Here is a 25,718-nt window from a genome sequence, read left to right as displayed (position 1 = left end):
AAAGTGCTGAAAAAAATTGCAACTTGACACGCGATAAAGATAAACGAGCAGTCATTATAAATTGTATGAGAAAAATAACAAAAACATTTTAAATACGAGTAATTTTTCGATACAACATCGGTAATGTATAAATTGATTCGTATCACTGAAAAAGGAACTACATTGTCTAAAATCTTACTTATGATACTTCTGAAGCATATCGATTATCATAATGGTTTTTAGCCATTTTTACTGGGCTTTGAAAAGCTTTACTGTAAAGCCATAGGTACCTATGGTTATAGCAACAGGTTGCCGCAATATTATGTTATGATTCACTAGCGGTCGTATAGCTTTAGCTTTTACGTACAGTATACAGTCATGATTGTATTTACACATCTGTTCTGAACGTCCGATACGCATAAAATTAATAATTTCCAACGTAGTGATCCAGCACGAGCGCCCCTTCATTTATACACCATTTTATGCAGGTATTTGAACTCATTCGTTACATCATGAAACTCTATATCGTTATTCAACAAACCTGAAATTCAAACGTTTATTTCAATACAAAATTTATTTCATATTTCAACTGCGATGAATTTAAAATGTATAACGTACGATAATCAAAAATACTGATGAATTCTTCAACGTCATGTTTCTGGAATACACCAGTGAGTATAATTTTTCTGCCTTCTTGTAGCTGTTCCATACCTGGTACAACTTCTGTCACCAACCAATCAATCACCTGAAAATGGAAATTATCATGTAATTATGTTGATATCTGATAACAAATTCGTGAATATGTAGTTGCATGTAACGATACTTACTTCGTTAGCTAATTTTGCCGACTCGCGATCAGCTGGATCATTTTCTTTGATATTCAATCGACTAGCTTCAAAAACAAAGTCATCCAATAGATAACTTTGCATTGTTTTATTCGGTTCGACTTTTGTGCATCCTAACTCATCCAACAATGCGTATTTGTCTTCTTTTTCAAACCTTTTTGCGAGAATTTTACCGGTATTATCCTTTACTGTGAACACGCAGAAACTTTGAGCATCTTTAGAAGAGGAAAAATTTATTGTTTTGTTATCTTACCTGTAATAGCGAAAAATTTGTTTGAAATACGATGTATATAGGTTATTTCGCCGCATATTTGAACGGAATATTTTTCAATGCCTTTCAAAAAATTTGGCTTCTCGGTAACTTCAGATATATACAATTTGTATAGAGGGATAATTTGTTTAGGAGGAAGCTGTTTTACCGTAACCGCAGGAATTTCTGACATTCAACATCAAAACTATCTGTACTTATGTTCAGAACAACTGTAATACTTTTTGGTGTATAACTATTAATCGGTAAGAATTAAAAACACGATAAATAATACATTTTCTACCGAAATATTGGATTAATAATTGTTTTATTCGGCGGCAAGTCCAGTTTTGATAACAATGATAAGAGCTCCTGGCTCCATCAGCTGTCTGTTGCGTTTGTTGCGTTTGCCGATGGTTTGCCGTTTATGCACTGCAAGACTCGCTGTAATGAGATGCCTCAATCAATATTATCGTTATCGTTTTCGATTTCGTTATTCTGGGAAACTAAAAATACGGAAAGTCCCGACGTCCCGAGTCCCTACTCCCTAGTCCCGGTCTCCCGGAGAGTCCTTTTTTCCTTTTTTAATTTTTGTAGAAAATGAAAAAAAAAATGTGACCAATTAATAAATAAAATAATAATTAAATATTAATAATTAAATTATGCAAAAAATGAAAAAAATTGAAATTTCATACAGTAGTTAGTTGTTACGTTGGTAGAACAGCTGAGAGCCTAGTGACTCAGGGCCGAATTCATATACGTTACTCAAGTAACACTTGGCTGAGTGGTGAATTTTGATTCAATATTTCTCACGAACGAATAAAAATTTCATTTTTAAAATGGTAATGATAAAGTCAAATATCAATCAGTCTTCAGAAAGTCCAATCTCTCAATTCAATTTATTTAATAAGAAACAAAATTTCAAAAAATTCAATCACGCGTTCATGCCTGGAAAAATTGCTTCAAAATTCACCACTTAGCCAAGTGATCCCTACTAATCCCTAACTCCTAACTTTAAAAATGAAAACATAAAAAAAACTGAAGTAATAAAAATTTTCTTGTTTTCTCATTACTTTAAATTTCTGACACGTCTAAGGTCCTACCCTAAGTACAGTAGAAAATTTCGAGATTTTCGCATAATTGGCCATATTTTTTCAATTTCTACCAAAAAAACGGACTCGTGTAAAATTTTTGTAAAAATGTCTTAAAATGTCATAGAGTTTTTGAATTTTGACTTATAAAAAATTCGCTTCACAAGGAAAATACGGACCAGCAGACCTCCTGTTAATAGTGCCCTACATATGTTATTATTTTAGAAACCTGGAAGCGGGAAATGGGAAATTGTTATTACACAATCTATAATATGTTTGTATTAGGTACCCTTACTTGTGGTAGAGGGAAAGAAAAGTAGCCCCAATCAGCCTCTAGGTATTGGTATTGATAATATAATTTTGGTTTGGGATTTGGATTTGGATGCTTTTTCTACTTGAAGTCGGATGTCGGATTCTCTTTTTAGTTTTTACGAAAGCAAAAAATAAGGAAAATTATTAATACTACGTAATAGAAAACTATAAAGATGGACCACTTGAAATTATTATTCGCTAGAAGTTTTTCGTAATTATGAAAATTTTCATACCTATAGTTTGTTACCAACTTGTCCTACATCGATAAATCTACGTTTATCGTGTGTGTTTTCACGAACTTTACTATAGGTACCTAATACTGAAAAATGATTTGACAGTGACTACCTATTCGTTTTACACCTTTGCTCACTTCTCCATTAGCTCTTTAATTTAAGGCACGCTTGGATGATCTAAAATTCGCCATCTTTTGTGTTTGCGAACGCAAGAATTCAGAAAGAAAAAACCTACCTACGCGTGATTTCTTGAAAAGGATTAGTTGGTACTCAATGCGTGCAGTATGAAAAACGTGCGTTGGGGGTTTCATTCAATAAAGTTTTAAAAAAAGGGGTAAAATGGAGGAAATTTTCTATTACAGGTAGATATTGTGTATTGTTGTATAGTATGTTATAAATGCCTCAACTTGGGGATACGTGTAACGCTGATAGCGTTGATTTACTGGCCTTTGGCGTAACTTGCGTCGTAAATTTATATATACTTCTTTCAGCGTTAATTTTTTTCATATTCTCGAGAAAAAAATTGAAAAAATTATATATCTACCTACTTAATTTCAAAATGGATTAGAAAATCAATAAATTGAAATGTTCTTTTCCCCCCAAAAATAATTAATGTGCTCAGTTCAAAAACTTATCTATATAGGATGTTTTAGAAAAATTTTAATAGTTTCTATTTACCTAGCAAATTATGCTTTGTGTACAATTTCATCAGCTATTTTCAGCTGGCCATCAAAATTACAATAAGTCTAATATATGTACGTATATCTAATGATCATGACTAATAACTTTGAAAAAGTTCGTAGGCTAGGTACCAATAAAATGTTGAGTTATCGTTTTTGTTTTATTGTTTATAGTGGTGATTAATTTTTATAAGTCGAAAAATGCACTCGTAAATTGTCGAAATTTTGTGATGAAATAAAACTTGAGGAAACATTCCAAGTTTCAAAACATCTTTAAAAACAAGGTCATAACGAACGTAAAAAAATGTCATCATAAAATTCTCGTATTCGCATAAAGATGCACAAGTTCTCTAGCCTAATCCCACAGTAAGGTCAAAAAATCACGAATACCTACCTAGTAAGACTCAAACTCAAGTAGAAACACTACATAAGTTCTTTGAAATTTTGACTTACCTACTTATTAAATACCTATACACAGCATAAATATCGAAAAAGCGTTAATAATGTATCATAATCTTGAAATTTCAGCGTGTAATAGTACCCATAGCAGTATTCAGAACAGCTTGCGGTTCACCAAGTTGGCACATACATTATTAAGCTCATCTTACATGTGGTTTTTTTCTTGTTCGTGAATTCATGATTAATTCATAAATTTGTGTAGAATAATCTAACATCATTGCCGACCGTATTGTCGAGTGTAAGTATGTATTCAGTGGTCGCAGGCGTGTTAACATACCTACTTGTGCGAAGTTTTGAGAATATTAAATTGATGATTGGGTTAAGTTGTTCATCGTAAACTAATTATTTATCAAGCTTAAAACGCGGAGCCTGTGAAATTAGAATTTTCAATTATAGCTCGGTTTTGCCTTCATAAGCGATTGTTATTAAAAGCGAGAACAGCATATCTACCATAGGAACTCGGATACGGATTATTATTCTCACAGTTTCGAGAATAATTGCGACTTGCGAGTATTTCTCAGATAATATAATGGTCTTGTACTTATAGATACTGCGGTGTAGGTACATGTAGGTATGTGAATAGGTACAGGTAGGTATATTCCTCTCAAATAGTTGATCCGCGCGACTAATATGTCGAGTGTACTCTTTAGTATGCTATAATAATACACATAAGATCAAGTTAGAGATCAAGTAGGTAAGCCACGTACGTACCGCAATGTTTTCTGATGATTTAATCAAAGGAAGATTCGGGTTTCCGAATTAAGAATCTGCTTAATATATTCTTTGTAAATAAAATTGAGTTTTTGCTTCAATAATTCAATGTAGGTAGGTACCTACTTAGATAGACATATTTTTACAATATTGTTTGAAGAAGTAACGCTTCTTTTTTCAACAAAGTGCTTTTCATTTTCAATTTCATAAAAGTGTAGGTATTTAGTACACCTACCTAGTTAAGTTGGTGGATATAAATTTTCTTCAATGCTGTGAAATTACCTCGAGCCATCCCAAGTACCTACATATAGATCAAAACATTTGGTAGGCGCACATGAAGTAAACTTCTTTGTAAAATACCTTCTTTAATATTTGAAAATTTCTCTCGGAGCGTTTTTTGGTGCTTTTGTAATTCGCCTATGACGCTCACGCACGTTTCAGTTACAAACACGGTTTACTTTCAAAATGCAAAACTTGGTTAAAAATGAACGTTTTAATTAACCCATTATATAGTTTTTACCATGATTAAGCGTTTCCATTAGTTTCGCAGGTGTATTAAACAAAAACAACTTTTATATGGGTTTAAATTCGTCTCGACTGAGGGTGGCAACTGGCAAACTCACTGGCAAATGTGTTATAGGCCTGGTGGGATTTTCGTCCATAAATTTTACATTAATCTGGTATAAGAATAGAATACTCTGAATTCGTTCGCAAATACCTACAGGTTAACTTACCTACCATTTCTGTTTGAATTTGAAAAAGTATACCTATGCCTACAAAATTTTTGATATATGTATACTTTATGGACCTATGGGAAATTCATCGTGTGGCGAAGGACTTTATTTTCAAAAGCTATTGGAGAATTTGCAATAATACTTAATCAAAAAATTGGCGCCACTGGCTGTTACTTATTCCAAAATATACCCCGCGTTTTAGAAATGGTATCTTTATTCGATGTTTCAAGTTAAATTATGTGAAATGCCTATTTGAAGAGAAAAAAATTCAAAATACAAATTTAGGTTGGTAGGTACCTAAAAATGAGTGATTTGCAAATTTTTAACCGCTCAGTAGAACCCGTTCCAAAGCAAGTTGGGGTAGGGGCTTGAGTCAAAAACCACGATTTTTCAAAAATGCTCCCTTTTTGAGGATCTATACATACATATATCTCTCCCTCAGGGACACCTCCGGAGCTAAACATTTTTCTGAGTAAGTATGATTTTCAACTCAAAATGTAGGTCTCCAGTCATTTAAATTTTATCAAAACCCTCCAACATTTTTTTCTCGCTATCCGCTGCAGTGCACATTATTTAACTAAGTAATACCTATGTGTATGCACATAGTAACTAGAACTACCACTACCTACATCGGTATCAGAAAAAAAATGAAAATGAGTAACTTTCTTACATTATTGCAAATTTAAAATGCTCATCAAATAAAATGAGAATCTCGCATTTACCTACGATAGGTACTTACTTATCTGTTAATCTATAGGTACCTACCTTCCTTGTCGTAAAATTGATTTTTCTCGATTAGGTATTTCACTTTTTCCATGTGATAAAATCCATGACGAAAGACATTCATCGCGCATCGCGAAAGATTTTTGCTTTTCGCGATATATTGCCATCAAAATAAAGCATAGACATATACCTAGTTTGTATAGAACGTGCGGATTTTATTGCTGTTGGAAAAAAGTTTTCATGTTTATGAAAAAAATTCTATAAATGTGCCTGGGATAAATTTGGCGACATGTGCAATAAACTGTAAGACTATGTACAATCTTCGCAATACAAGCTTCAACTTTTTTTTACCTCTCTCTTTCAATTTAACAGAATTTTCCGCCTGTTCATTATTATCGAAGTGTGTACGTATATATCTATGTATTTTTTTAATAAAAGAAAGTCGGTTATCTTTGTACGTACATAAACATATGTATATTATTTTCTAAAATACGTTATCCATGTAAGAGAATATCGTTCGTGCGAATAAAACTCTTTACATACTCGATGATAAATAATTGAATTATCGGAAGTAAAGAGCAATTTGAATATAAGATACCTAGCAGTTGGGTACACTGGAGGCTAATGTTCGATTGGTATAGGCGTGTAAAGGTGATTCTGTGTGATTTTGTGATCGCTTTTGACTTGGCAAAGGCGAGAAATAACGCTTGGCTAAAAAGAAGAACGCGAAGAACGCGTCCAGTTCATCTGGGCGCAAAAATACAACATTAATTAAATATAATCCTCGCGGCGAATTGTTTTGGCGCGTGACATGGTGAAAATGTATTATGGCTCGGGTGACAAATGATAGTACGAGTTATGAAAGGAATGCGGCCATTTATCACGGAATCGGATCATACGCTTAAATGGGGAAATACGTTTGAACGTATCTAAAGCTTACATTGTCGACGCACCCAAGAAAATTAAAAACAATAATTTCGCCTTTGGTGAACGATGTTAAAATATAGATAATTAATTACTGGTCTACGCACGATGACAAAACTGTTGGCATGTAATCGTTGTAAGCGAAATGTATGTACCTTACAACTACTACGTACAAACCAACAAAACCGAACGTGTCGTTGTACTGGCGAAAAATTTATCCGTGTTTGAGAAATCCTTGCCAAGAAAATTGCGAAAATTTTCTTCTCCGAGATTTCACGTGTTTTTCGTTCCTTTTTTTTATGTGCTATGCCATTCCCATGTGATGTACTTGTACCTCTACCTAGCCCACCTATCTATGTACGAGAGTACAAACACTGAATACTCGTAGTTTGTATATTTGGTATCTATACAAAATGTAATTTCACGAACCGTACATTTTCTCCTTAATATCTATTGTCGATGAATTTTATTGTGCGGTTTTGTTGTTGAAATGTTGTGTTTCTTTAGTTTCATACATAAAAATATGTAGAAGTGGGAAAATAAGCCGAGAAAAAGTAGGTGTGTTGATCTTTTGCTGAGTACTATGACAACTGCAGTCATCGTTTTGCACTTGAATTCAAAATCAATGTGTGGTATTAAAAGCTCTAAAAACTTTTTAGGTATGGAACATTTAACTTGTCTGATATGAAATCCTACTAAATTTTAAAAAATTCTTAAATAAATGAAAAGTCAAAACAATCATTTCCTTCCAAACTTATCAAGAAATATGAGATTCTAGGAAAAAGTAAATTCTTAGGCACCTACCTACCTACCTACCTACCTATACTAAATAAAAGTGTGTTAAATTTTTCATTTCATCGTAAATTTCAATCGATTCGATCTAACAAACACGCACGCACGTTTCGTCTTTGACAACAGTTTTTTTGGTAAAATTTTAGCTCGTCATTAACTACGCTTATAGCTAGGTATAAGTAGGATAGAAGGCAAGGCACACGTGGATACGATGTGACATTCGTATTACCTACGTAGAAAATAACGTCGGTATGGTAACTTTACGAAGAGTATACCTTACATATGAATGAGCTTTGGGCATAGAATTTAAGGTAGGTAGGTACTTACTCAACTTAAGGCCGAGTCCAAACTATTTCATTCATGTGGAAATTGGTTTGATATGCTAATTTTTGGTCAGTACTGTTCGGTGGATACTAGATAGATTTATACGTACATCGAAGGATGTACATACGTATAAGGTACCTATACCTAATATTACCGATGAGTTGGAAACTTCTTTTGGAGGTTAGAAATTCGCATCGATCCAATTCACTGTTTGCTGCGAACGATAGACTTTCGTTGGATTTTAATGTAATTACAGCCAATGTAAAATTTTTACGATGGTTGCTATGTCAATATTGTCAATAGAATAGGTATTACACATTTTAAACCCATCTCTAATGGCAACAAAATGTAATAAACTAAACGATTTCAATCTTTAACGTGTATCGCCTTTAACGACTTGTTTTTTTTTGTAATCATCGCAAATTAACACAATTGTTTTCGCAGAATAGGTTAACGATGATGATACGTATTAGATTGGTCAGAGTATGTACCTACTACTGCTCAGTGCGCATATCGTTCGCTGTATTTCATATGTAGATAGCTATAGCACTGCTAGCAGAATTATGATCTACTCTTTAAAGCTGACAAAACTGATTTTCAAGTACATAGGAATTAAAAATTGCTTTCTGAATCGAAAAACGTTCAAAATTCAAAGCCATTAAAGATAACATTTAGGTTTTAATATAAAAAAACGATTAAGAACTTTCCAAGTAATGTTTCTTTAAATTCATCGCGAATTCAATTTCAAAATCTGCATTAATATACGTACGTTACAACGACATCAAACCGAGCTGATTTTGCAATATAATTCTGGTAATTTGCTCTACTTTGTGCAAAACATCGTATTGAATAAGATAGGTAACTATAAAGTACGGATGGGAAAAGCTCGTCACGAATAATTCGAAAATTTCCAACAAAAATCACCCATTTTTATTTTCCATTCGGTAAGATAACATTTTTCGAGAAAAGGTTTTATTAATCCATGAACGTCAAAGTTGGAAGCGTCTTTGTTAAGGGTGGGGAAATTTTTATAAAATCACACGCCCGAGCGATTTTTTGAGCGAAAAAAGGTGGGAAAAAATTGAAATAACTGAAAAGTGCTTCGGAAGTTGTGAATTATTACGTTGTAAAAAGCTTTTCGTCGAGTTTTTATGTACGTAACTATACGGTCTAAATTATTTATATTGGACCATTTCTTGCCATTTTCCGCTCAATATAATTTTAATTCCGTCACCACCAAAGTATAGGTTCGAGATTATTTTCAAAATGATATGACGAAAGTATCATTCAAAGTTACCAGATCTTTTTTCAAATTTCCAAAACAGTCAACTTATTTTTGTATACTTATTTGTACATAGGATTTTCCTTCATTTTTTTTCTGATGACATCACTCATCACATTCAACTTCAAATTCAGCCATTTGGCCATTACTAAAAATTTACCATTTAGCACTTTTTTATTGAATCTTCGGAATACTGTTTGTAAGTACATACCGGAATTTTAAACAATTCAAAATCAAAACAACTGTTGTAGGTAATGTTCCTTTTATTTGATTCAAATCGATATTTTTCTCTTGCAAAATCGTTTATCAGAAAAAAATAAAGAAAAAAAGTAAGATATGAATTCTAAAAACTTCAAAAGAACCACCAAAATACCTACTCTTATGAACTTCAGCACCTAGAAAATGATTTATGGAAATTATGCCAAAATTGGCGAAAAAAAATAAAAATTACGGTCTATTTAAGTTTTATTGAAATTTTTTGTAAATGAGAGGGGCCTAAAAATTTACTGGAGGCTTTTAAATGGCTCGGAGAAGCCAAATCTAGTGTTCAAACCACATTTCGACATTTTACATATTTCAATTTTATCGAATTATTACCTTTAAATGTTTAAGGTAGGTACATGAACAGTACGGATCAAAAAAATTCAAATTTTCAAAAATTCGGCAAAATTTGTTTTGAAAAAGAAAATTTGGTAGTGGTATTTATGTACATACCCGAAAATATGCTTAATGGAGTATCTATTTTTAATATGTTGGTAGGTACATATCTTTCAATTTTTTTTCATAGGCTGTACCTACCAAGAATGTTTCTGCAGACTTGTACACCTCTTTTGTTAGACCCCTCCATCTCGAATAAATTCTTAAAAGGGCGGATTTGTAAACATTGTGATGCTCATTCCTCAATTTTTTTTTGAAAGTTTTTTTTATATTTTGTACTTACCTACTATGTACTTAAGATACTCTTTTTCATGTCAACTGGCAAAATATTGATATGTAAAACCAAGTGCCTCTGAATTTTTCTCACAATCTGTTTGACTCGAAACTAAGTATGGGAGTGTACTCTCTAAATTTGAAACAGTGAAATTTCACTGCTTAGCAGTCACGACATTTTGCCTTTTTAGGCAGTAGTTTTTTACTGCAAAACAGTAGAAAATCTACTGAATTGGTCAGCAGTCAAAATGATTTTTTACTGACCAATTCAGTAGATTTTCTACTGTTTTGCAATAAAAAACTACTGCTTCTAAAAAGGCAAAATGTCGTGACTGCTAAGTAGTGAAATTTCACAGTTTCAAATTTAGAGAGTAGATACTAACTCACAATTCTCAGCTAAGTAGATACACACGCATTAAAAAATAAAACCACGTTGCCAGATCGATAAAATATTGAAAGTTCATGAGTTGAAAAAGTGACAAGCATGTATGTGAAAAAGTTACCATTCGATGGAAGCTGTAAAATTTACGATATTGTTTTATAACGTCGAAAGTTGAAACGATACAATTAAGGAAAACCACGATCGCGTTTCAGTCTCTTTAATTATTTATGCTATTTTTCAAATTGATCGTGAATTTTTCATACGCCAATGGGAAGCTGTAGTGTTTCGCAGATGATTGTGAAACACTGTGCGGGGGTAAGGATGGATAACAGGAAAACGAAAAGGATAAAGTTTGAAGAGCACATTAACGCGGTCACATTTGCGATAATAGAATGTCGAATTGTTGTTGTTCGAGCAAATTTATAACGAATGTGATGTTCAAATGTGGTAATTTTGTGGATTAGCAAGAATTAGTCTGATATTGATAGTGTAAGTGACGTGCGAATTTATCCCTTTTCTTGATAAGAGAGGCAGCAGAGGGAAATATCTAGTTGTGACACTGATTTGTGTCGAATAGAAGCCAACATTTGTTTGGTAGAAATGGTAGAATAAACTAGTGAGACCTAAAAATATATTGACGGTTGAATAAAATTAGGTAGTTGGAACCAAATGGACCTGAAAAATAATTTTTCTGTTCTATGTATACCTAAAACGAAACATTAGTATTAGTACAAATAAAATGAACAAAACCTGAATACAATGATGATTTAGGAATAAACATAAAAAATTTTGTATATATATAATAATTGTGTGAAAATCTACCTTACTTAATATCTAAATGTATCATTCAAAGCCTAAAAGTGGGTACCTACCTTATCTTCCTACTTATATGTTACTACAGTGAGTTGAAAATCCTATTCAACAATCTGGTATGAATTTCCTTTACAAGGAACAGCTGATACGTTTTAATCCGTTGAAATTTCTCGAAGAATTCGATATCACAAAGAAAGTCTTTGAAAATGGGGAAAATGTGTATTGCTTAAGAACAGAACACGGCTAAGGGAAGATGAGGGAAAAAACAACTTGCGGAAGTAGAAAAAAGTGGCATGGAAGCGTATTTTCATAGTTGGCAGCTTGGCACCGAAATAAGTGAAATGATGTGATTTTGAGCGCGAAAACAAAAGCATAATTTGAAATTAACCGTGATAGTTTCATTATACAGGGTGGATCTGAACTGGACGAATGAAAAAAGTTAAATTGGATTTTCTGTCTGAAAATGTTATTCATTTCGTTACATAGGTAATGTGTATCATGTATCAACGAACTAGGTACCTTCAGACCTACCTAATCACTCGTTATACAAATGTATAGAAAATTTCGCTAATTAAGTGTCTGCGTTTTCGTGTTTAACCCTTATTGCACGTGTTTGGTGTTTTGGCGAATTCGGAATTTTGGAAGAAAAAAAGAACCTGCGTCCGATAAAATTTACAGCTACATTAAACGTTGAAAATTACAGACTATTATTTTTTAATATTAATTTTCGGCGTATTTGGTTGTGTTTTTAGTGGTCTATAAAACACGGCTGGCTGTTGGTGCGGATTTTAATGTGTAAAATGGCTAAATAAACGAGCTAAACAGAGAGGGGCTCGCTGCCAAACAATATTTTTCGCCAAAGTGCTGCTTTAATTACATTAACAACCGTTATCTAACGTTTAATTACATTGGAAAAGTTATAGTACGTTTTAAATTACTCGAAACTGCTTCATTACTGAAACGCTTCGCGCCGCGGTTCGCGTTTCAAGTGTTGAGAAAAATACCTACGTATACCTATAGCGCTTTTGAAGCTACCTATACATGTAATTGTGTATGTAGTATCCTGCGTTGCGTTATAAAGAACTCTTTTCTTCGTACCTATACATATAATTGAGTGAGATAGTTGCTAATGAAATTGTATTAGCTATTTGGGGGCTCTCATGATCTATCGATATTTTGGTCTGTTAAGGAAGAGTGAAAGTTCCACCCAAAGTTGCAAAGCGTTTTAATAAATCCTTGAAAGTTTGATTCTCCTAATTGACCTTTTCGAGTGCAAATGGAATCATGCAAACGATGAAGAAAGTGTATGAAGATGAAATCAAATAGTCAACCAGCAGGTGTAAAAACTTTAACCCACCGATGTGTGATTTTTGATTCATCGATATTGTTCTATAATAAATTTTTATCCAATTTTTCAAAAATATATTGTGCCCACGTATTTTTTTAACTAAATTTTTGAAAAATTATCTCATAAAGTCTCATACACTGTTTTTTTTTCTGATTGCAGTGTTTAATAGGAAATGACTGGCAACCAGCACCACTCCCATTGGAAATGGACAACGAATTATACGATAACGTTAAAAATGTAATGTTCGAATTGAACCTCGATGTACATTTATTAGAAAATAGTTACGTGAACAGTGATAATAGCAGTAATTACGTACTCAATCAAACCTTGTAAGTATCACATTACATACCTGGTGTAATTTTAAAAGATTTACGCATTAGATAGGTACTTACACGACCATACCGGTTATTCTTGTACTTTTGTCATAGTTGTCTTGATATATCTTATTTCACGAAACAAAAGATAGGGGAAGTTTGCTCAAAGTTTTATTGTAGGTATGTGTACTTAGTTCCTTTGCGTTTGTGCGAGCAATTTTTTCTCCTTTTCTGTTTTTACTTTGCTCTTCCATTAAGGTTTACCTATACGCACTTGTACGTAATGGAATTGGTGAAAAGAAAAAACTCTGTTGTTTTTTGCCTAATAGCCATTAAGAGAATATAGATAGAAAGGCACCCATCCGTGGCAAAAAAAATTACGAATTTTTTTTATTATGTATTTAGAAGGTAAGGTATTCGGTTAATAGGCTTTAAGGTACGGTACGCATATATACTTTCCAACGCTGGGGTTTCTAGTTATTAATATTTTGATGGCTTGATAAAAAAGCATTGGCAATGAAAGGTCAGTATAGTGAAATGTCATGTATTTTGTTAGAGTTTGACGTAGCTGGGTATTATTATTTAATTATTCTTTCGCATGCTGTATTTATTCAAGGTTACATAGGTACATATACCTTTTAAATTTTCTACCCATAGGCTTATCTACTGCAACATATTCTCTGATTTTTTTACCACCATTATGTTCTGAGTTTAAAAGCAAAGCTGACAAGTAAATGAAAAGAAATCAGGATCGAGTGAAATTGCGATGACTATTTTGATACGTTTAATTTAGAAGAAGAAACATGTTTGACGGCGTGAAATATATTATAGCGATCGCAATGGTTAAAATTTCGCTCGCTTTAACGCCTTTTATACCTAATGGGAAATTTCTCCGTAGAACGTTTAAACGGAACACGTCAGTAAGTGTTCAATATTAAATTCTCAGCTGCGCTACCCTTGTGATTTACAAGGTGTACATATTTTATGGAGGCTAAAAGGTTAGGCACCCGTCTTAGCGAAGGTGATTTACCAATCATTACGTACGTTTAGATATTTTTCTTCTTGTTTTTATCGTTCTTTTTCAAACTGATGAAAAACTTGGTTTATTTGCACCGGTCTTGCGAAGAAACTAAGGTAAAAAATTAGTATCGTTAAAATTTTTCTCAATGCCAAGAAGTTCACCCTTTGGAAAAATATTTGTCAACTATATTGTTCAAAGCTGCGACACACTTAACGTGAAAAAAAAACTGCAATAAACATTGTATCCACAATGTTACGTTGAAAAAAAGGTATTTTTTCTCTTCACCGTGAGCTAGGTAGTTAATTTCAATTTCGTTAGAAATGTCTCGAGGCTGCTGAAAAAAAATAGCGGGATAAAAGCGTCGTCTTCTGCTATTATAAAGTGCTCATTAAAACGCGCCTTGTATATTACTATGGTGCCAAAATTTTAATCTCTGTTTGTGTTTGCAGCGCTATTGAAGCCGATATTATTGAAAAAACAACCAAAGCAATTCGTGAAGCGGCTGCGGTGCTATCGAATCGAGGATATCCTGTGAATTCGCAACTTTTACATTCCGCCGTCGAGCATCAAATTCAACATGCATTAGGTTTGTAATCTATGCTAAATCTAAATAAACGGGTTTCGTTCCTTCGTTAAACGCGTACGCTTTTCATTAAACAAAACGTTAGCTGGTGATAAATTAAGTATTGTTTATGCAAAACATCGGTTCTTTATTTCATAACGTTTTTCGGCTTGCGTGACCTTTTTTGACGTATATGTATAACGATTAGATCTCGCTGTGTAAAATGCAGGAACATATTAAACAAGCTACGTTTTTTTTTTCAATTTAAGTACCTACCAACATACTTGCAAAATGTACCAACCTTCATTTTAATAGTGCAAAATTTTTACCCTTTCTTATGGATACAGATACATAAGTACTAATAAATACATCGAGAAAGTTTTTAAATAAGTAAATAAGTAGTTCATTATGTTATTTGAAACATTCGGATTCGACCCATTAAAAAATAGATATCAAAAAAAAGTAGAGAAAGGAGAGCTAACAAGGGAACCTCTTGAGGTGTCCGCCTCCGATTTGAACGGGACTGCGACTTTTGGAAAGAGCATGTTCTAAAACCCCCACATCCAAATGTTCAGCTGCCCAAGTTCATTTTTCGATTTTTTGGCCAATTTTTGAAAATCCAAAATTTACCATTTTGGTGATTTAAGTATGCCTTTTTTTAAAAAAGTACATACTTGATCAATAAAAATGTTCAAAATAAGTCCTAAAACTGATATTAACCTCCCCCCCCCCCAAATTCTTCGCCATTTCCAGCCATTCTGGAGCCTCCAGCACGATTTTTCAATTTCTCCAGAATTTTAAATTTGCTCCAGAAGGCGTGAATATGAAGTTGGGCAGCTAAAAATCGAGTTGTGTGTTATACTCGACCTGCGTCCTGCTTAACGAATTTATCCACATTTGAGCCGATTCTGGAGCGGACACCTCAAAAGTGATTTTTTGACCAGCTTTTTTCCAAAATAAAAATATTCAAAAATCAAAAATTTCCCGTTTGCAAGAAAATTTTCGTAATTTGCACGAATCGCAGTATTTCGTCATGAACAAACCCCCTGAGGCCGAATTTCGCCATTTCCAGCCATTCTGGAGGCTCCAGCGCGATTTTTCAATTTCTCCAGAATTTTCAATTTGCTCCAGAATGCGTGAATACCTGTGTGGTTGGGCAGCTAAAAATCGAGTTGTTTGTTATACTCGATCTGTTTAACGAGTTTATCAACATTTGAGTCGATTCGGGAGGGGACACCTCAAGAGTGGTTTTTTGATCAGTTTTTTTTCAAAATACATAAAAATATCCAAAAATCAAAAATAATTTCTCGTTTGTGAGAAAATTTTTGAAATTTGCGTGACTCGCTGTATTTTGTCATTAATTAACCACACGAGAGCGAATTTCGCCATTTCCAGCCTTTCTAGGGCCTCCCTTTAATTTTTGGATATTTTTATTATGAAAAAAGCTGGTCAAAAGCCCACTCTTGAGATGTCCGCTCCAGAATCGGCTCAAATGTGAATAAATTCGTTAAACAGTTCTAGTATAACACACAACTCGATTTTTAGCTGCCCAACTTCATATTCACGCCTTCTGAAGCAAATTGAAGATTCGGGAGAAATTGAATGGCTGGAAATGGCGAAATTTGGATTTGGGGGTTTAATATCAGTTTTAGGACTTATTTTGAACATTTTTATTGATCAAGTATGTTCTTTTTTTAAAAAAAGGCATAAATCACCAAAATAGTCAATTTTGGATTTTCAAAAATTGACCAAAAATCGAAAAATGAACTTGGGCAGCTGAACATTTGGATTTGGGGGTTTTAGAACATGCTCTTTCCAAAAGTCGCGGTCCCATTCAAATCGGAGGCGGACACCTCAAGAGGTTCCCTTGTAAGTACTGGATGAGAGGGGTGAATGTTTAGAATCACAAAATATCTACGAAAATACATTTTCACGATAATTATCTTCCTTTGGGTACCTAAGGAAAGCAATTGCGTATTTACGGCAAATTAAATAGGCAACTTATTTAACATCATTTTCAAAATTTTGAACTCATAATTTTATTTACGGCAAACTGGTTAGGCAACTTTTTCATCACTCTCTGACCAACGAACTTGAAGAAAGGTTGTGACATGGATAGTAAGGCGGAGGTTATACTGAAGATGAAAGATGCGGACGAAGATGAAAAGTAAAATCAAATTTACTTTTCATCGCCGCATCTTTCATCTGATTGGTCAATTTACTATCACTAACCAATCAGGTGCGACTAGACATCTTCATCCGCATCTTACATCGTCAGTATAACCTCCGCCTAACAAACTGCGTGGGAATTTTCGTGAACTGAACCATCCAGTTACTTCTTAGTATCTTTAATTCTTTAACATTGATAACAATGAATTGCATTGATAAAAAAAAGAAACAATTTTGAATTTTTCTTTTCATTTCATTCAGCGTAAATTCCATACCTCGCGTAAATTTCTACTTATTTGTCAATTTTATGAAAAGTTGTTATGAACGCTGGTATTAAGATCGGTATTCCTTTGTTCCTAACGTTTGTTATCGGTTTTGCGGCTGGTTATAAAGCTAAAGAATTACGCATCAAGTGGGTGAAAAAGAAGCGAGACAGGCTTCAGTCGAAATTGAACGATACTATAAAACAGCTCGAAGTTTTAGCTGCTGTGTAATCAAAATTCTACATCATGGAAGGTGCCAATGTCACAGAAAATTTTGCGAAAGAATTCATCGATATGTACTGTAAAGACTTAATCAACGTTCAAAAACAAATCCAAGAGATGACCGTTAAACAAGAATCCGTAGTAGCTGAAATCAAAGAAGAAAACACCAATTTATGCAATAAAACATGTCTTCGGGAACTTAATGAAATTCATTCAGTTATTAGAATATATCAGCATCGTCTTTTGGCACTGAAGAAAGAAATGAATTCTTTGCAAGAGCGATCAAAGTACTTAAAACAAAGAGCTATTAGATTAAAACTGAATAAAGATAAAGCTATGGCGAAAACTTCTCAATCTTGAAATTAGGTGACTGATTTATTAACGGTATTATCAAGAACTGTACATGTACATGTATAACTGTTATGTTAAGTTAGTCTCATGAAATATACCCGTTTTTTTACAAATTGTGTACCGTTATTTCACACGCTGATAAAAAAAGATGAAAATGATCTATTTGATGATTTCAGATTTAGATCCAGATCATGTTATAGCAGTTATGAGAGAATTTACCGAGGATCCAGATAAAACCAACTATACCGAAGATAGATTTTTATCATTTAAAAATTATTTGAAGTCTAAAATTCCCAGTGATAGTTTAATACATTTATGGTAATGTTGATTTCACAATGTCATGAGCGAGTAGAATTATAATGTGAATTTCAAGTTGATATTTCGTTTCAGTGTTAGATGGAGGACGAACGGAATAAATCCGGCATGCGCCGAGCACGATACATATCTGACTATTTTTCAAGAAGCTGTTATGTCTGTATTACAAACTCGTATCAACGAAAGTATAGAGCAAAAACCCGAAGTTAATGCTAGAAATAAGGCCATACAAGTAATTGAGTCCTCTTATTAAAAACTTTCATTACAAATTTGATTCTAACATCTTATATAAATTTTACAGGAAGTGTTCAAAGAATGTTTATTTCATTTAGCTTTTTATAACCAACGGCTGACTGTTGAAGAATCATCGGTTAATTGGGCAGATAGTCCTTTATTAAATATGATCAAAACGATGATATTGAGCGCTACATCGAAACACGGTCCTATTATTATTCAAGGTGATCACGGCGCTGGAAAAACGTCTCTATTGTTGACCATATACAAAAGCTGTGAAGTATGGTTTAAGGATACTAAACCGATACGTATCATTCGATTTTGCGGTATAACGCCTCGATCTTCGTATAATTTAGAATTACTGAGGATTATTTGCGAACAGCTTAACTTATTGTTGCAACCGGACGGATTATGTGTTCCGCGTGATGCTTCGTTTGATCCGTTGTATGTTTACAATTGGTTTCAAACTTTACTCAAAAGATACGAGTACGAGGCGACTGAAAGTCAACGCAATACGTTGTTGTTAATTCTAATCGACGATTTACACCAACTTAATCCTTTGGATTCGGATATCGTAGCTGCATTATCATGGCTACCTACTACGTTACCTCTGAATATTCATATTATTTGCACCACGTTATATTCTCCTGAGACTTTGAAAATGACACCTCTTCAAAGAGAACGTTTTAGGACGTCGGATTTATACATCGAACTGCCTCCCGTTGATACAGGTGTGTATTCTGAATTTTCGTTGCGCTATAAAAACACACTATGTTCCTTTTTGGACATTTCGGAAACAAATTTTTTCTCTTTTTTTTTACAGAAAAATTAGAGAACATAATTACTAACGAACTGGAACGTTTGGAGGAGCAATTCGGTGAAGAAGCGGTAGTTAGATTCGCCTCATTTGTAACAATATCAGAATTCGGTTTATCAGAAACGGAAATGCTTGAATTACTTATGCCTACGACTGGCGGTATCGATTGCGTATTACGTCTAGAAGACGGCCTTTTCAATTTTGCTACCTACTCGGTGGTGAAACGTGCATTTTGTGAGTAACGAAGTTGGAAAATTCAATAATACAATTGTGAACGTGTACGCATTATACGCTGGTTCTGTTTTAGCTTCCTTATTGATGGAAAAATTCATGAGTGGTAGACTGCTATTATGTTGGAGACACAAACTCACCTACAATGTAATGAGAAAGCGTTATTTGAGATCTCAAGAAATGCAAAGAACTCTTCACAGCGAAATCGTGAACTTATTTTTCAGCGAATTCAGCAGTAACGATTCAGATGAAGAAAATGGCGAGAGTAAAAGTGTGTTTTATTCCTCTGAGGATTTAAAACATTTCGAAAAAAACGTTCTTTAAACTTTTATGAATTTTTTTTAGGTCCAGAACCTGATCAAGAAACGGAAAAACAAACTCCGTTTCAGTCATGTCTTCCAACTAATGACGTCACTTATAGTTTAAGACACGTCGAAGAATCCTGGATCCATCTTTTGAAAGCTGGTACCTACATTGCATTACTTTGATAAAATTTCTTTTCTGAAATGTCGAGGATGAATTTTAATATGAATATTTTCTCCCAGGTGACAACATTAGAATGAAAGAATTAACACTGTGTAATTTTGATTTTCTACTGGCATCCGTTCGAACTATATCCGTAAGCTACTTACGATCGATTTTAGAGCACGCTAGATTTTACTTATTAGACCGAGATGTCGAATTGATATATTATACAGTACGTAAAGCCAGCGACGCACTTACCCGAGACACGTTACAACTCGGAGCGCAAATTATTTGCTGGCTAAGACCTGTTTCAGGTTTGTTGACATATCAATGACATTTTAGACGACTGTAAGATTGCTATTGAAGATGGAATTCTGCTATGGTTTCAGATAGCAGCGATTTGATTAATCGTATATTGTTGTCGGCTATGGCTTGGTGTGACGGCTACACCGATCCTTTACTTGTACCGTTGACTGCCTGGTTACAACCACCTCTTCCTTTGTATGTGAAATGTGAGTAAATAAGCGAACTTAGCGAACGAAATTATTTGCTAGTTTGGATTTCTTTCATTTGATCGGATCTTGGTTTTAGGTGTGAACTGCGGGGTCCAAGTTCATAAAATTTTACCAACTCCCTCTGCTCAACATGTTGTTGTTTTACCAGTAGCTGGGGATCCTCAATTGTGGCATGCTATGTCCAACACATTGGTTCATACGTTTAAAGGTCGGTATCGATAGTGGACAGTTTTGTATTGAAAGCTGTCGAAGAAGATGTAACTTATTTGAATTTTTATACAGGCCACAGTGGCGCTGTGCTATGTTTAACCATAACTGATGACTCGCAACTTTTACTGACCGGTTCAGAGGATACCTCGGTGATTATATGGAATCTGAAGACTTTTGAAATGAAAATGAAAATAACGTATGTAGGCATATTTAAGTATTTAATCGTAATCGTCCAATAAAATTGTTATTTTATACGATCTCTTATTCACAGGGAACACATCGCCTCTGTATTATGTGTTACGTGCGCCCTACATAATACTGTTGTTGTGACCGGTGGTGAAGACAGTCGAATAATAATTACATCTTTGACTAATGGCGAAGTTTTAAATAAAATAGATCATCATCGCGGACCAGTTACGCAAGTCTTATTCACCCCAATCGGCGACGTTTTAGTCTCGAGTAAAGAATTTGTTCTTTGGGTCATTTCTCTTTAAAAGGCATTATTAATTATACATGTATGATACGTATGGTTTTCAGGTTCAATGGATAAATCGGTGTGCTTGTGGGATTTAGAGACGTTTTCTCTGTTGAATACTATTAATATGGCATCTTCGGTGGTTACTATGAAAATGTCGGCAGATTCGATTTTTTTATCCATTGCTTGCGAAGACAATCAAATCTATTTACATTCAGTGGCCACAGGAACATTTATACATACGCTTAGAGGACATAAAAGCAAAGTACGTTGATCAGCAACAATCAAACTGGAATTAATAATTTGTAAACTACCTATTTTACTAAGGAACTTCTCAAATTGAACGTGAAATTTTCCTATTATTGTTCTCTATTTCAAACGTTGTTTCATCCCCTACTTTCGCATGTATAGGAAATTTATTCAATTTCGTTTTCGAAAATACTGTTTCACCTTTAATGAATTTTAATAATTCTATTCAACCGAAACTTACTTGTATGTCCAGGTGACATCTATATGCCTAGCGAATGACAATCAACGTGCCATGGCCGGCGGTACAGATTCGCGAGTTTACGTGTTCGATATGCGCAGTGGAAGTTTATTGCGGACTATAACAACCACACCACATCATGCTTTGGTAACCTGCGTCCAAGCTACAAAAAACGACGATTTCCTCGTAACTGCTGGTAAAACTTGAAGTGGTGTTTTTTTTTTCTTCAATCCATTCTGGACATCAGTTATGTTTATATCGAATGCAAATATTTCACTTCAGGTGAAAGCCGATTAGCTTATTGGAACTTCAGAGATGTAGGACTTATCGAATTTGAAAAAGAAGCAGTTCTCAAGCAAAGCTCCCAGAATAAACGTCCTCATTCGGTGCCCATTTCCTGTATCGAGATTTCTATCGATGGAACTATCGCAGTCACAGGTTCATACGATTACAAAAATTTTTGTACTGCTGGCAATAGAACGCTAAATTAATAATCTGGGGTTATAACAGGAGCAATGGACGGTTTGGTCAACGTATGGCAATTGAATTCTCACGAATTACAATCAACTATGGAAGGGCATTCCGGCCCTATCACATGTATAGCAATTTCTCCGAATGGTTTATTCGTTGTTTCTGGTTCGGAAGACACAAGCGCTCGAGTTTGGGGGCTGACAATCGGTGTAGTAGTGTGCTCGTACACTGTAAGATAATCTGACGGAATTTATATGCTGCAAATAGAAGATACGTTCAAGCAATGAGCAAATTCACGTTGTTGCAGGCACATCAAAGCTCCATTACCGCTGTTAGAGTCCTATCCGATAGTCGAAGAGCCATATCCATTGATAAATTAGGTACTTTGGCAATATGGGCAGCAGATAACGGAACCAAATTATTTTCTGCCAGAGGTCCTACTCATTTTCTGGCGGTTACGAATAATATGAAGTATATTATTTGTGGCGACGGTGATCATTGGTAAATAATTCAAAATCATATCATCTTTATTGCAAAAGAGATTATTCATCGTAGATCATTTATTCAGCTTGCAGATTTGGCCTGTGATGACGTACAGGGAAGAAGAAAGATTCAATGTATCTCACAGTGAAGAAATCACTTGTTTCGCGTTAACTTACGATTCTTTACATGTGATTACTGGATCGAAGGATATGTCTTTGAAAGTATGGCAAGTCAACGGAGGTAAACTGGCTCAGGTATATTTTTTTCTCCATTCTTTTGTTGTTTGAAGGAAGGTATGCATTTCTATAGCAGCGGCTTTTTTTCAGGTTTTAGTCGGCCATACCGATCAAGTTACTTGTGTTTCGGTGGCGGTTACTAAAAAGTCGATCGTTGTATCTGGATCATGGGACACGAATTTAATTATCTGGGATATCGATACTGGTTCAGATTTGCATCTGTTGTCGGGCCATTTAGGCCACGTTACGTGCGTTAAATTAGCCGGAGACGGGTCTTTGGCAGTTTCAGGTGAATAATTTTGTTTCATCTTCAATTTTGCGTAGAAATAGTTTTTAAATTGATGTTAACTCGATTTTTATCCTAACTTGTAGGATCTGATGATAAACGAGTAATTGTATGGGATTGTGAACGTGGCGTGCCTCTATCGACGATCTTATTGCATGTACCAATACTAGGATTAGCCATGTCGAGTGATGTGAGTCGCGTTATAGTGCACTTATACGAAAGTCAACATTTGCCAATTATTTGTTTACATAATACGCCCGCTACATACGTTAAAGTTCCTGTATATGTTGCTCCGGCTATTGAAGGTAGTTTTTAAAGTATTTTATTTCATGTAAACTTCCTGTTAGAAATACTACTCATACCTCACAATTTTTTTGAAGATCTTCGACCAACTGCTCCGAAACGACCGAATCGTCGATTACTGAAGAAAGACGTGTCTTTGGATTCGTACACGTGGCAGCGCAAATACGCTCATTTAACTACGTCATTAATGATGGCAGCTGTCGACGAAAGACTTAAAAGACGATTTTCAGTATCTGCTAGTATGGAAGAAATATCTACCATTTCGTCGAGTAAAGATCCTACGATGGGATCTCAGGTACGAATATATTTTTTTTATCAGATGAGGTAAAAAAAAACTGAGAACCATGCAACGGAATTAATTTGGGATCTTTACAGGGGTTGGGTCCGGAGCAAGCAGCATTAGCTCAATCTCAGCATTTCGATCAATTGAAAGCTCTATGGAATAAAAAATCGCCTCCTCGAACGAGACGACATATGCATGTTTGTGTTTCATTCCCTACATACATTCCCTCTCTTTATTCAGCTGATTATTTTTTCACTAATTTGTATATTTTTTTTCGGCAGTCATTATCGAAACAAAATTCCAGATCTAGTCGGCATTCCACTGACAACGATGATATATCGTCTATGGCCGAAGAAGATGCAGGTATGAATTCTATATGCATTTGAATTAGGTACTCGATGGCTTGAATTTTTTTTATGTAGATACTGACCCAATTATACCTATTTGCAGAACTTAGCGGATAAACATGCTGTACAAAAATGTAAAGTATTCTTCGCGTGTGAACGAATATGTGATCTTGAAATCAATCATTTCTCTTTACTAATGTACCTACTCTTTATTATGTTTTTCTTACGAGTGATTTTTTAGAATGTAGTGAAATGTGTGATCAATTTTATTTTCTTCTTTCAATTCTTTTTTCTCTTTTTTTTTTCATCGTGTGAAACATCGATACATTATTTTACTTTCCTATCCTTCTTCTTTACCGATATTTATTTTATATTTGTAGTTCATACGGCTAATTTATGTGAAAAAGTTTGAAAAAATTATATATGTATTACCTACCTTACAGTGACGGAAAGTGATGCAACGAGGAATTCACTAGGTATTCAAACACCTGGTGAATTGTAACAAAAATTATGGAAGAAGGTGAATAAAATCCACTCAAAACATTTTTAACGGTGAAATTTGAGTAAGAAAAAAATATAATTCCAATCGAACGTGCCGCATATACATCCGATATTTTCCGATTATTTGATAACGTGGTATTCGTAACGTCAAAAAAAAAGACTGCTGCTTGTTCCAATAAAAAGCAAAATTTCGGAAAACATGAATTTTGTAACTTTTCTCTAAAAATGTTCGTGAAAACTTATATACCTAATACCTAGTATGTATAGATGTTCTTACATCAATAGTTTTGTATTGTCCACTTATTGCATCACTGAAAGTTGAATTGAAATGACGAATTACATTTAAAATGTAATAACGAATAATCAATTTCCTCTGTGTTTTAAAAATTACCCAATTTATCAAGTTCCTGTTTTTAGTTGAATATGGTTTCGAAGACTTGAAGAATTTTCTATAGTTACCGCCAGCAAATATTTTACAATATTAAAATACCTATGATTTCGGAGTTACCCTTAGATCGATCCATTCGACATGAATTTATCACTTGATCTCTATTTACTTTGTTTTCTGCATTTAGTACGAATCAAATTACCTACGTATTGTACATGATTTGTCTATCAATCGAATCGTTTGTTTTTTGTTTTTAATTATCTATTTCATCATGTGATTTGCAATTATTACGAAAAGTATAGTAAAAATTTGAAATAGTTGTGTTCCTAGAGATTTTAACAGTTTTAAAAATGTTTACCTCCCTGTCTCTTTGGTGGATTACTTTTGATAATTTTTATACTAATGTGTTTTAATGTACTTAACGAAGTAAATTTATTAGTGTTAGCAAATTAATTACATACGTTCATGTTGTCGAATTGTTGTAATATTAAAATAAAGAAAAATTTCGTTTTGTGGTACTTATTGTAAGAGACTTTCTTTTAGTATTATATTGTGTTTCAGTCACTTCCTGACTGCAATTTCGCGCAAGCTCTTCGAAAAGTCGAAATCCATGCAAAAATACTCCATGTTATAATTTCAATGATCAATCAAAATAAAATCACGATGTATTTCACTATTAATGATAGATTTCCGTGATGAAATAATCCGAGGATAACTCTAAAAACTCCGCTGAAATACAAGTCTGCCTTAAGAATACATTACGTAAACCACTTCGATAATAAATATAAAATTGCGAGAATTATTTCGGAACCCCTGCAAAAATATTTAACGAAGAATTTCGCAAAAAAAAAAGAGAGAAAAGTGGTTCGAAACTCTTTTGTGAAAATACAGCGACCACCGAGACAAACACAGACTTTTAATAAACTAGCTGGGGATTTTTTCCGGAGTAAAATCTTGATC

The 25,718-nt window shown here is 34.0% G+C and overlaps 2 protein-coding genes across 9 annotated transcripts in view; one reads left to right on the top strand and one right to left on the bottom strand.

The window, feature by feature from the left end:
- Window positions 1–25,264, top strand: part of LOC135832360 (protein qui-1) — a 155,820-nt gene extending 130,556 nt beyond the window's left edge. For all 8 annotated transcript variants that reach the window (XM_065345549.1, XM_065345551.1, XM_065345552.1 and 5 more), the window contains 25 exons: window positions 12,969–13,138; window positions 14,594–14,730; window positions 17,888–18,029; window positions 18,102–18,258; window positions 18,328–18,991; window positions 19,084–19,311; window positions 19,385–19,579; window positions 19,654–19,773; window positions 19,854–20,087; window positions 20,163–20,285; window positions 20,365–20,496; window positions 20,571–20,694; window positions 20,770–20,957; window positions 21,036–21,238; window positions 21,476–21,656; window positions 21,743–21,898; window positions 21,971–22,161; window positions 22,239–22,432; window positions 22,500–22,668; window positions 22,741–22,939; window positions 23,023–23,241; window positions 23,317–23,534; window positions 23,615–23,719; window positions 23,804–23,885; window positions 23,973–25,264. In XM_065345549.1, coding sequence (XP_065201621.1) covers window positions 12,969–13,138; window positions 14,594–14,730; window positions 17,888–18,029; window positions 18,102–18,258; window positions 18,328–18,991; window positions 19,084–19,311; window positions 19,385–19,579; window positions 19,654–19,773; window positions 19,854–20,087; window positions 20,163–20,285; window positions 20,365–20,496; window positions 20,571–20,694; window positions 20,770–20,957; window positions 21,036–21,238; window positions 21,476–21,656; window positions 21,743–21,898; window positions 21,971–22,161; window positions 22,239–22,432; window positions 22,500–22,668; window positions 22,741–22,939; window positions 23,023–23,241; window positions 23,317–23,534; window positions 23,615–23,719; window positions 23,804–23,885; window positions 23,973–23,986 — 4,545 coding nt within the window. In that variant the 3' untranslated portion in view covers window positions 23,987–25,264. The remainder of the gene's footprint in view (window positions 1–12,968; window positions 13,139–14,593; window positions 14,731–17,887; window positions 18,030–18,101; window positions 18,259–18,327; window positions 18,992–19,083; window positions 19,312–19,384; window positions 19,580–19,653; window positions 19,774–19,853; window positions 20,088–20,162; window positions 20,286–20,364; window positions 20,497–20,570; window positions 20,695–20,769; window positions 20,958–21,035; window positions 21,239–21,475; window positions 21,657–21,742; window positions 21,899–21,970; window positions 22,162–22,238; window positions 22,433–22,499; window positions 22,669–22,740; window positions 22,940–23,022; window positions 23,242–23,316; window positions 23,535–23,614; window positions 23,720–23,803; window positions 23,886–23,972) is intronic.
- Window positions 50–1,469, bottom strand: LOC135832367 (uncharacterized). The gene is made up of 4 exons (XM_065345564.1): window positions 1,078–1,469; window positions 807–1,012; window positions 598–724; window positions 50–520 (listed from the first exon to the last, which is right to left on the bottom strand). The coding sequence occupies exons 1-4, from the start codon at window positions 1,265–1,267 to the stop codon at window positions 444–446; spliced, it is 600 nt and encodes a 199-aa protein (XP_065201636.1). The 5' UTR covers window positions 1,268–1,469; the 3' UTR covers window positions 50–443.
- Window positions 25,265–25,718: the final 454 nt, after the last annotated feature.

This window comes from Planococcus citri, chromosome 1 (assembly GCF_950023065.1).
Source record: "Planococcus citri chromosome 1, ihPlaCitr1.1, whole genome shotgun sequence".
Lineage (NCBI taxonomy): Eukaryota > Metazoa > Arthropoda > Insecta > Hemiptera > Pseudococcidae > Planococcus > Planococcus citri.
This window is presented reverse-complemented; position numbering and strand designations above follow the sequence as displayed.

Coding starts and splice junctions, on each gene's coding strand:
- LOC135832367 (XM_065345564.1), bottom strand. CDS start 1,267: ATGTCAGAAATTCCTGCGGTTACGGTAAAACAGCTTCCTCCTAAACAA. Junction 1,013..1,077: donor CAAATTTTTCGCTATTACAG/GTAAGATAACAA, acceptor GCGTGTTCACAG/TAAAGGATAATACCGGTAAA. Junction 725..806: donor CGGCAAAATTAGCTAACGAA/GTAAGTATCGTT, acceptor TTCCATTTTCAG/GTGATTGATTGGTTGGTGAC.